General features: G+C 45.2%; 1 protein-coding gene across 6 annotated transcripts in view; it reads right to left on the reverse strand.

The window, feature by feature from the left end:
- Positions 1–12,129, reverse strand: part of LOC129705567 (growth arrest-specific protein 2) — a 98,136-nt gene that overhangs the window by 16,362 nt on the left and 69,645 nt on the right. For all 6 annotated transcript variants that reach the window (XM_055649158.1, XM_055649162.1, XM_055649159.1 and 3 more), the window contains 2 exons: positions 4,577–4,715; positions 3,378–3,485 (listed from right to left, as the gene is read on the reverse strand). In XM_055649158.1, the coding sequence (XP_055505133.1) occupies positions 3,378–3,485; positions 4,577–4,715 (247 nt within the window). The remainder of the gene's footprint in view (positions 1–3,377; positions 3,486–4,576; positions 4,716–12,129) is intronic.

Below are 12,129 nucleotides of genomic sequence, written 5' to 3' on the forward strand. Positions count from 1 at the left end.
GGTGTAGTGAAATTTGAGTTGCCATTTGCAGCACAGCAATAAAAATAAAACACAACATTAAAGAAGAATTTAACATTAAACATAAAAACATCCCCCCACAATGGTTCCCACTGTGAGGGAAGGCAGCAAAGTCCAGTCCTCTTCCTCTTGTTCACCTCGTGGTCGGGGCCCATTTGAGGCCTCCACAGTCGCCGCAACGGCGGTCCGATGTTTCAGGTCCTCTCGCTGGATGATGGAGCTCTGACATCGGGAGAATACTCTTCAGCGGCTTGGAGTGTCTGGAACGGCCACTTGCTGCCAGAGATGCGGCTCCCGAAGTCCACAGGTCGCGCTGGTCGGGGCTCCAACACTGGCGATCTCGGCGAAAGATCCCAGGCTCCGCGGTGTTTAAACTCAGCGCCGCCCGCAGCTGGACGGTACACAGACCTCACAGCTCCGCGATGTTGGAGTCGGCGGTCTCAGCACTCCGGAGCTTACCACACGGCGGCCCTCGGTAAGGCATCGCCCACTCCGCGATGGTGCGTCAGAGCTGAGCCGCCGCCAAAGCTGAAGATTCAAGCCGGTCCTGGCAGGAAACGCCGCACCAGTCCAGGTGGAGGGGGCGAAGATGAAGCTCGGAGGAAGGTCGCATCTCCGACCAGGTAGGGGACTGAAAAAAAACAGTTCCCCCCCCCCCCCCCCCCCCCCCCCCCCCCCCACAAAAAGACTAGACCTCCAAAACAAAACTTTTTAACATACTAAAAAAATGTTTTAAAGGGTGGAAGGACGAACAGCTGCAGGCTGGGCTGCCGTACTCGACGATGCCCCCACTCGCTGGTTATGGGGAGAAGGCAGGAGAATGGGGTTAGGAGGGAGAGGTAGATCAGCTACGATTGAATGGCGGAGTAGACTTGATGAGCCGAATGGCCTAATTCTGTTCCTTTATGAACAACTAAGCCATGCACGATAAACTTTAGATAAACCACCAGTTGCCTAATGAACAGGCGGCAGCTTTTGGTGGCAGTAGGGGAGAGCGCGCGCAACATGAAGGCGGCGTGAGTATCGGGCCCATCCCCGGCGCACTGCGTGTGGGGCCAGGGCCTCTGTGGCTCCCCGGCCTGGGAATTCCTCCTGGTTTAAACCCCCCCCCCCCCCAAAGCCACGTCTCATCCCTCCCGGCCTTGGGCTAAACTTCACCCCCCTCACTCAGTTACAGCAGTTTTGTGCAGTTCTAGCCTCCCCCATTACAGGAAGGATGTGGAGGCTTTGGAGAGGCTGCAGAAGAGATTTAGCAGAATGCTGCCTGAATTAGAAGGCAAGGTCGGACACACTTGGATTGTTTTCTCTGGAACACCAGTGGTTAAGGGAGAAGTATATAAAATGATGAGGCACTTGGATAGGGTAGGCAGACAGAACCATTCGCCCAGGGTGAAAATGTCAAGGACAAAAGGGAAGTGCTTTTAGTTGAGAGGGGCAATAATAATAATAATAATAATAATCTTATTTATATAGCACATTTTCAGTCAACTTGCATTGACCCCAAAGTGCTTCACATAATTACATTACATTACACACAGGCAAAGGTGGGTGAAGTGTCTTGCCCCAAGGACACAACGACAGTATGCACTCCAAGCGGGATTCGAACCGGCTACCTTCCGGTCGCTGGTCAAACACTTAGCCCATTGTGCCATCTGTCGTCCCGTTTAAAGGAGATTGAAAGGAGATTTTTACACAGAGGGTGGTGGGTGCCTGGAACGTGCTGCCAGGAGTGGTAGTGAAGGCATATACGATAGTGGAATTTAAGAGGCTTTTAGATAGGCACATGTATATGCAGGGAGGGGATGGAGGCATATGGATTGTGCGGGCAGAGGAGATTAGTTTAACATGGCATCATGTTTGGCACGGACATTGTGGGCTGAAGGGCCTGTTTCAATACCGTACAGTTCTGCGACTAATCACCAAGGTTTTCCAACACAACACTGGAGTTTGGTTGGATAAAGTGGTAAGGTGAAGCATGCCTTGAATCTGGAGTTCACATTTCATGTTAAAAGGACATGCTTTGTGGCACAGATCTCCCATCGGGTGACCTGCAAGATATTGGGAAATTTTGAAGGCAAGTCCCCGTGGGTGATTTTGAGCGCGATTCAAGTGACTATGAAGCTAAAACAGCGTCTGGGCAGTTCCCAACCAGTGCTGTCTAAAGAGACAACAGCCTTCTTTCATTACTGTTACAAAGCATGGGAAGGCAGAACACAAGAACAAAGGAAACAGAAGTAAGATTAAACCATTGAGCCAGTAACTTTGTGCTTCCCCACAGTCACATATCTTTCAAAGACTTTTTCAGCAATGGTCTATTTTTTTTTGTTGCTTTATACAGATTGAACGATTAGAACTAAGTACCAGTTTGTAAAATGGCAGCATTAACACGACTATATCATCCATTCCCATGCATTGCATTGTTAAAACATCATTCTTATTTGGATCACGGAACAGCTCATTTATTTCCACTTGTGGACACGATGGTAAGATGGATCGTCAGATCAGTACCGGAAGAGCTCAAGATTTAAATGTAAATGAAGGGGGACTCAGTGCCGGGCGGGTGCGGGTGGGTGAGCACCTGCGGCACTAGCCAGATGGGACTCTTTGGTAAACTTTTATAACTTTGGCGGCGGAGCCAGACGTGGCGATTCTTATGTACTGCCTCAGTGAGGTATGCTGTATGATTCTACAGTCACAGAGTCATACAATGTGGAGTCAAACATTCGGCCCAACTTGTCCATACCGGCCAACATGTCCCAGGAACACTTGGCCCACCTGTTGCATTTGGCCCATGTCCCGTCCAATCCCGTCCATGCCATGTATCTGTCTAACTGTTTCTGAAAAGTTGGGACAGTCCCTACCTCTTAGAAACATAGAAACATAGAAATTAGGTGCAGGAGTAGGCCATTCAGCCCTTCGAGCCTGCACCGCCATTCAATATGATCATGGCTGATCATCCAACTCAGTATCCCGTACCTGCCTTCTCTCCATACCCCCTGATCCCCTTAGCCACAAGGGCCACATCTAACTCCCTCTTAAATATAGCCAATGAAACTGGCCTCAACTACCCTCTGTGGCAGAGAGTTCCAGAGATTCACCACTCTCTGCGTGAAAAAAGTTCTTCTCATCTCGGTTTTAAAGGATTTCCCCTTTATCCTTAAGCTGTGAACCCTTGTCCCCTCTTCTGGCAGCTCGTTCCATACACCCACCATCTTTGTGTGAAATAGTTACCCCTTAGATTCCTAGTAAATCTTTTCCTCTGCACCTTAAACCTATGTCCCCTGGTTCTCGATTCACCTACTCTGGGCAAGAGACTCTGAGCATCTAAAGGTTTTGCAAAAGTGAATCTAAAGGTTTACCCGAATGAAGAGAATCTTTTCTCCAACACGATACCGTCCCTGAGAAAGTCGCTCGACATAAAACTTCTGTGGACATTTGCAAGGAGGATCTTCTGAAATATGTTTCACCTGAAATGACATTAACCATATGAAAAATCATATCCCAGATTAGGAATATTTATACATGACAATTATTTCATACACTGTGAATGGTTCGATTGTAATCACGTATTGTCTTTCTGCTGACTTGATGGCACGCAACAAAAGCTTTTCACTGTATCTCGGTGCACGTGACAATAAACGAAACTAAATTTTAAAAACTAAACTAAACTAAATAGAGTCCTGGAGTCATAGTGCGTGAAAACAGATCCTTCGGCCCAACTTGCCCACACCGAACAACATGTCCCATCTACTCTAGTCCCACCTGCCTGTAATTGGCCCATATCCGTGTAACCTGTCCTACCCATGTACCAGTCTTACTGTTTCGTTAAATGTTGCAATAGTCCCAGCCTTATTTACCACCTCCGGCAGCTTGTTCCATACATCCACCACCCTTTGTGTGAAAACATTACTCCTCAGGTTCCTATTAAATCTTTCCCCCTCTCACCTTAAACCTATCTCCTCTGGTTCTGAAGAAGGGTTTCGGCCCGAAACGTTGCCTATTTCCTTTGCTCCATAAATGCTGCTGCACCCGCTGATCTCCTCTGGTTCTCGATTCCCCTGCTCTGGACAAGAGACACAACCGATTGCTCTCATGAATTTGTCCATGGGATGAGTGCAGCTTCAGTAACTCTATGGAAACTCAACATCACACAGGATATTGCAGCCCGTATAACAGGCATATCATTCCTTCACTCCGCACCACCCGTACGTTGCACCACAGCAACTAACCAACACTCCTCAGAGATGTGTAGGAAGGAACTGCACATGCTGGTTTATACCGAAGGTAGACACAAAGTGCTGGAGTAACTCAGCGGATGAGGCAGCATCAGGAGAAAATAGATGGGTGATGTTTCGGGTCGGGACCATTCTTCAGACTGGACTGAGGGGAGAGATTGCTCCGATAGCACCTGTGAGGATTGTGATTGTTGGCTTTGAATACCATGCTCATCAATCACCCAGATCAGGAAGAATGCCTCTCAAAGATGAGACCAATGACAGATCAATGGAGAAGATCTAACTTGTTACTTTGAGAGCAGGTTTTGATCTGTTTTACTTACAGCATCATCGAGCAGCTTCCCTGCACTCTTCTTCCCAGGGGATTTAGTCGGAGATGGAGAGGGGGGTGGTGTAGAATGCGACTCTTCCTGTTCAATTTCTTTTTCTAATTTGACCAGTCCTGAAGGTTCGACTCCAAACCTGGATGGCAAATGAAAGCAGTTCATGTCATACAGTATGTTGTTAGTAAATATGTTGATCAATGAATTGAGATACATACATTTAAGATTCCACTTTCAAGAAAGGTAGTTCGAGAAGATGGGTCCTGACCCAAAACATCACCTATCGTAAGGTCATAAAGTCGTAAGTGATAGGAGTAGAATTAGGCCATTCGGCCAATCAGGTCTACTCCGCCATTCAATCATGGTTGATTTATCTCTCCCTCCTAACCCCGTTCCCCTGCCTTCTCCCCATCTCTGACGCCCGTACTCATCAAGAATCTGTGTTCTCCAGAGATTCTGCCTGACCCCATTGAGTTACTCCAGCACTCTGTGTCCTTTTGTAGCTCAACCTTTATTTGATTGTATGGACTGGTATGGTGTTTGTGCTGAAGCGTATGATTTTAATTTAATTGGTTCTATTCATATGCAACGATTGCCAAAATTCACATTAACTTTGAAACCTCAGTGATACTGATATGATATACATTCCACGGGGATGGAAGCAATTATACAAAAATGTGCAAGCTGGAGAATAAAATGGTTCACAGATTTTAAACCTCATTGTCAAATTAATGATGGCCGCATCATAGACATTTCAACTGAAGGGTTAAAATGTTTTTTCAAGCTCAAGATGAAAACGGGACTACATTATGTTCAACAATGTTGCAGTGGCAACATTATTCCATAGCATAGAGAAAAAATATCATCTGTTTGCTTTTGATAATAAACTGTATGAGCAATTGTAGGGTTACCTCACGTCAAGATGTTCTTTAGTTCAAGGTGGACATAAATGCTGGAGAAACTCAGCGGGCGAGGCAGCATCTATGGAGCGAAGGAAATAGGCGACGTTTCGGGTTGAGACCCTTCTGCAGACTGATGTGGGGATGGGGCAGGAAGAAGAAAGGAAGAGGCGGAGACAGTGGGCTGTGGGAGAGCTGGGAAGGGGAGGGGAAAGAGGGAGAAAGCAAGGACTACCTGAAATTGGAGGTCAATGTTCATACTGCTGAGGTGTAAAATACCCAAGCGAAATATGAGGCGCTGCTCCTCCAATTTACGGTGCTCCTCTGGCCATGGAGGAGGCCCAGGACAGAAAGGTCGGATTCAGAATGGAGGGGGAGTTGAAGTGCTGAGCCACCGGGAGATCAGGTTGGTTATTGCGAACTGAGCGGACGTGTTGGGCGAAGCGATCGACAAGCCTACGCTTGGTCTCACCGATGTAGAGCAGCTGACACCTAGAGCAGCGGATGCAATAGATGAGGGTGGAGGAGGTGCAGGTGAACCTCTGCCGCACCTGGAAAAACTGCTTGGGTCCTTGGATGGAGTTAAGGGGGGAGGTAGAGCAACAAGTGTAGCATTTCCTGCAGTTGTAAGGGAAAGTACTAGGAGAGAGGGTGGGAAGGGTGGGAAGGGACGAATTGACCAGGGAGTTATGGAGGGAGCGGTCTCTGCGGAAAGCCGAAAGGGGAGGAGATGGGAAGATGTGGCCAGTGGTGGGATCCCGTTGGATGTGGCGAAAATGTCAGAGGATTATCTGTTGTATGTGACGGCTGGTAGGGTGGAAGTTGAGGACAAGGGGGACTCTGCCCTAGTGACGAGTGGGATGGATAGGGAGTGAGAGCAGAGTTACGGGGTATAGAAGAGACTCTGGTGAGAGCCACATCTATAGTAGAAGTGGGGAACCCCCGGTACCTAAAGAATGCGGACATCTCCAATACCCTGGTTTGGAACACCTCTTCCTGGGAGCAGATGCGGCGTAGACGGAGGAATTGGGAGTAGGGGATGGAGTTTTTACAGGAAGCAGGGTGGAAAGAAGTGTAATCCAGATAGCCATCGGAGTCAGTGGGTTTATAGTAGATGTCGGTCAGTAGTCTGTCACCTGCGATGAAGATAGTGAGGTCTAGAATCAGTAGGGAGATGTCGGAAATGGACCAGGTGTATTTGAGTGTTTGTTTAGTTTAGTTTTGAGATACAGCATGGAAACAGGCTCTTCAGCCTACCGAGTCCACGCTGACCAGCGATCCCTGTACACTAACACTATTCTACACACACTAGGGGACAATTTACAATGAAACCAAGCCAATTAACCTGCACTTCTTTAGAGTGTGGGAGGAAAGCGGAGCACCCGGATGGAAACCCACGCAGGTCACGGGGAGAACGTACAAACTCCGTACTGACAGCACCCGTGTTCAGGATTGAACCCGGGTCTCTGGCGCTGTAAAGGCTGCAACTCTACCTCTACGCCACCGTTTCTTTGAAAGCTCCGGCCAAACACAGGGGTTCGTGCTTAATAAATCTCTTTCGAAACCAGCAGCATTTTAGGTTTATTAAGGCCACTGAGAAAGGGTAACAAATATAGCTCCACATAGTCAATGGACAGTGGGGCCATGATAGATCTTGAGACTGGGAGCTGAAGTGACATGAAGAAGGGGTGCTGATGAGGCTCCTGATTCCAGTTTATTCTTTGTGCTATGGTACCATTTTTACGACACCCTCCAGCAATCCCTTTAAGAACTGGTGGTTAAGTAGCTTAAGGAACACTGTTTCCTGCTTGGTGCCTGAAATCAAGGCACACAGCCAATGAACTCCCTGACCAATCTGCTTTTGTTCAGCTTTGAAAATGATGGGAGAAACACCTGCCAGTTCCTTTGAAATGCCACTGGAAGAGTCTACGTATTAACTCTGCTGGATAAAGAAATGTCATAAATATCGCAACTTCCAACCAACATAACTGCACTGTCAGAAGCCGTTGCATAATTATGCAAATTGTTTGTTGCACTTATTAATACAGAATTACACTGCATCTCCTAATTATCACTTCCCCAGTCCAAACAACTGATTATACAGCCATTACTGAAGTGAAGTTTAACATATGTCTGGTGCCTCTCTCCATTATTGAATGCTAACCAAAATGGCTTTGACATATGGCATTGATTCAAGCATTTCAATCTGCTTCTCACTGCAGCTGAAGTACAGAGTGGATATCTTCTTTCTACCCATTAAAACAGCAGCCTGACAATGGCACAGCACGGCCATACATCTAGATCTACAATTTAGTCATGGAGATGTACAGCCAACCTTTTTAAGAAAGAAAAAAAAAATTCAATCGATTGGCAGACGACCTTCCATTTTGAGACGACGTGTTTATGATCACTCATTCTATACGCATTATGAAGAACAAATTGAAGGAATCACAAAGTGCGTAGGAAGGAATTGCAGATGTTGGTTTACACCGAAGATAGACACAAAATGCTGGAGTAACTCAGCAGGTCAGGCAGCATCTCTGGAGAAAAAGAGTAGGTAATGTTTCGGGTCGAGACCCTTCTTCAGACTGAGATGAGCCTGAACTTTGAAGAGGGTCTCGGCCCGAAAAGTCACCTATTCCTTTTCTCCAGAAATGCTGCTTAACCCGCTAAGTCACTCCAGCATTTTGTGTCTATCTCCGGAATCACAAAGTGCTGGAGTAATTCAGCGGGTCAGGCAACATCTCTGGGGAACATGGATAGGTGACTTCATCAGTGATTATCTGAACATCTTCAGACTAAAGGGCCCCGACTCAAAACTTCATATAACTGTTTGTCTTTTAGCTTGGGTAGGAAATCAAGAAGCAGAGGACATAGGGTTAAGGTGAGAGGGGCAAGATTTAATAGGAACCTGAATCGCAAATTTATTGCTCAGTGTGTGGGTGGGTGTATGGAGCGAACTGCCAGAGGATGCAGTTGAGGCCGGTACTTTATGAGCATTTAATAGACACTTGGACAGGAACATGGATAGGAAAGGTTTACCAAGCATATGGTACTACCTTAGATGGGGCATCTTGGTCAGCATGGATGGGCTGGGTTGAAGAGCCCATTTCTGTGATGGATGACTGTATAATTACAAATTGAATTTACATGCAATAGTCTTATGTCTTAGTGTTGTGCATTGTTTCATTCCACTATATTATCAGGTTGGGCTGCTGAGCCAGTTTCCATGCTGTGTGACACTATGACCACATACTTCAGTTTAGTTTAGAGATACAGAGCGGCAAACAGGCCCTTCGGCCCACCGAGTCCGTGCTGACCAGCGATTCCCGTACACTAACATTATCCTACACACACTAGGGAGAACTTCCAATTTTACCAAAGCCGATTTACGTACAAACCTGTTTGTCTTTGTAGTTTGGGAGGAAACCGGAGCACCCAGAGAAAACTCACGCAGGTCACGGAGAGAACGTGCAAACTCCAAACAGACTACACCCGGGGTCTGGATCAAACCTGGATCCCTGGCGCTGCTCTACTGCTGTGCCACCGTGATGCCTTATCTGCATTAAAATCCATGATCATAGTTTTATCCAACGACTTAACTTGTCGATAAACGCTAGCTTTTTTAATGTAACTATTTACACTGTTTACTGCGCCATTTTTCTTTGAGTCATCTTCAAACTTCAATACATTGCACTCGACCCTGTTATACGTCATTAATAAATGTAGTGAATAATCAGAGAAACATAGAAACATAGAAACTAGGTGCAGGAGTAGGCCATTCGGCCCTTCGAGCTTGCACCGCCATTCAATGTGATCATGGCTGATCATCCAACTCAGTATCCCATCCCATCTAAGGTATGCCTTCTCTCCATACCCCCTGATCCCTTTAGCCACAAGGGCCACATCTAACTCCCTCTTAAATATAGCCTTATCAATATATCAATCCTTACAAAACAACATGGTTCATTTCCAAGTTGATTATAAAGACATTTTGCCCTGTGTAGTCTTCATGAGCAACCAATCTAACCAGGTTAATGATACTCCATCAACTGCATAAACCTTAGTGATAAGGCACGATAAAATGTGGAACCTGTCAAACTATTTCCCTGCCAAATTTCCATTTCCCCCAAAGTCCGGTTGTACTTGTTAAACATCCTTCTTAAATGTCTTTATTGTGAACGAACAGCAGTGTAGACCTTGTATTATCTTGATTTATGTCGAACAAAAAAAAGTAGTTTGTTTATTTTACTGAAGTTGTATTTTAACTTCACTTCACATGTCACTGCAGAGTTCTTCTTGGCAGCAAAGTTAAAATAACACCTCACAATTTACACTGCATTTTGAATATCTTTACATCATGAAGTTTGAAGTTTGTCAAGAAAATAAAAACACTTCTCTCAGCAGAGGCCAAGTTGCGGTTTTAAACCTGAGCAGAGTTTTTATTTTTCTTTAAAAACGTCATACTTATGATATGAAAATATTCAAAATCCAATGTAATTTGGCCACAAGAAGGCTTTGTTGTAATGAATCAATTCTCCAGTGCCAGTCTCAGAGCAGCAGCACAATTTAACCAGAACCCAAGCTATTGTTCCTTTAGTGAGGCTGAAATGCTGAATTGTTAGTTTTTCTTCATTTCTTTTTGGTAGAATAATACAATACAATGCTACAAATGATAACTAATCTGGTTATCAATCTTCCTTCAGACATCCACAGAATGAAAAGATAGCAGAGAAGGGATCAAATCCCAAAATGTGATTAGAAAATATAATGGATGTATTTGTACATTAGTCAATTCTATATTTAGTGTCATATAGAGTCATAGATTGATACAGTGTGGAAACAGACCCTTTGACCCAACTTGCCCACATGGGCAACATGTCCCAGTTACTCTCATCCCACCTGCCCATGTTTGGCCCATATCCCGGCAAATCTGTTCCATACACCCACCACACTTTGTGAAACAGTGACTGACCAGTCAGATTCATATTAAATCTTTTCCCTTTCACCTCAAACCTATGTCTGGTTCTCGATTCATCTACTCTGGGCAAGAGATTCTGCCCAATCTATTTCTCTCTTGATTTTATACACCTCAATAAGATTTCAGCCATCCTTCCCTGAATAAAATACAATCAACCCAAGTTTACTCTAAGCCAGGAACTATCTGAAGCACAGGATGTGTGACTTTAAACTTCCAGAGGTTGAATGCAAGCAGATGTTTGGTGTTCTTTGACTTATGAAAGTGAATATAAGCAGGGGATTAGATTTTCAATCAACTTATCTGCGATGGGAAAGCTGTACAAACAGGAAAGGAAAAGACAGAGCACCACAAAGCGACCCAAGGATACATCACGTTTGGTTTCAAGCTGGAAAAGTAATGCTTTTTAAATTAGTATAAGCTGGAGATGTGTTAAAATTCACAGAATGTAAAAGGCAAGTTTGCGAGATTCCTGTCAGGGCCAGTGATTCACATCAAAGGTATGCACAGTAACAGCTAGAAAATAAAAGAAACAGTTTGGTTTGGCTCATCATTAATGGTAGCTAGGGTGAAAAGTAAATAGGGATAAAACAATAACTAGTTTAAATCAGATTCGTCCAAATGCATTTCATTCCTGCATAAATGAAATTGGAGCTGCTTTCCTCAGCGACTAGCTCATGTGGCCCGTTTAATGAAACGCCAGCCAGCATCGCCATGATTGCTTAAACTGGATATATTCCTTTCCTGTGTGTCTGGGGAAGCTGACATGCTGTAAATCTTGTTATTCTCCCTGGACCTCTCCCTATACCTGGCTTCACACTCAGTTATTGCACCAAACAGTCTGCTTCTGTGCAAGAGCCTGCGGAGCATCACTTTATTAATGCTTTAATTAACGCGACAACTTTTAATTGCCTCTTGTGCAGAAAACAAATAATTGGTGTCAATAAAAGATGGAGGTACATCTTCCGATTTTGCGATAAGCATTGTTTAATTTAGTTTAGTTTAGTTTAGTTTAGAAAAGCAGAGCCCCTCCGCCCACCTAGTCAGCACCGACCAGCGATCCCCGCACATTAACACGACCCTACACACACTGGGGATAATTTGACATTTGTACCAAGTCAATTAACTAACAAACCTACAAGTCTTTGGTGTATGGGAGGAAACTGACGATCAGGGAGAAAACCCATGCAGGTCACGAGGAGAACGTACAAGCCCCGTACAGACAAGCCTCCATAATCAGGAACGTGCTTTCTGGCGATGTAAGGCAGCAGCTCTACCGCTGCGCCACCGTACTGCCCACATAAGAATGTGCCATTGAATGAGAAGGTTGAAAGTGAGGGGAGGGGGCAAGAATTAATGGGAACCTGTTTTTTTGTTTTAAACAAAGTGTGGTAGGTAAATGGAATGAGCTACTGGAGGAGATAATTGAGGCAGGCACAATCACAACATCTCAGAAACATTTAGACAGGTATATGGATAGGATAGGCTTGGAGGGATATGGTCCAAACACACGCAGGCAGGGCTATCTATCTACTGAATGGCCATTATAAGAAAGGAATTAAACAATTTGTTTTCCCTTAAGGCTCAAATCTTTTACGCTATCTTTCTCAAATGCCAAGGGGTGTCATCCCGAAAACATTGCCTATTTCCTTCGCTCCATAGATGCTGCTGCACCC

The sequence above is a fragment of the Leucoraja erinacea genome, chromosome 18 (assembly GCF_028641065.1).
Source record: "Leucoraja erinacea ecotype New England chromosome 18, Leri_hhj_1, whole genome shotgun sequence".
Classification (NCBI taxonomy): Eukaryota; Metazoa; Chordata; class Chondrichthyes; order Rajiformes; family Rajidae; genus Leucoraja; species Leucoraja erinaceus.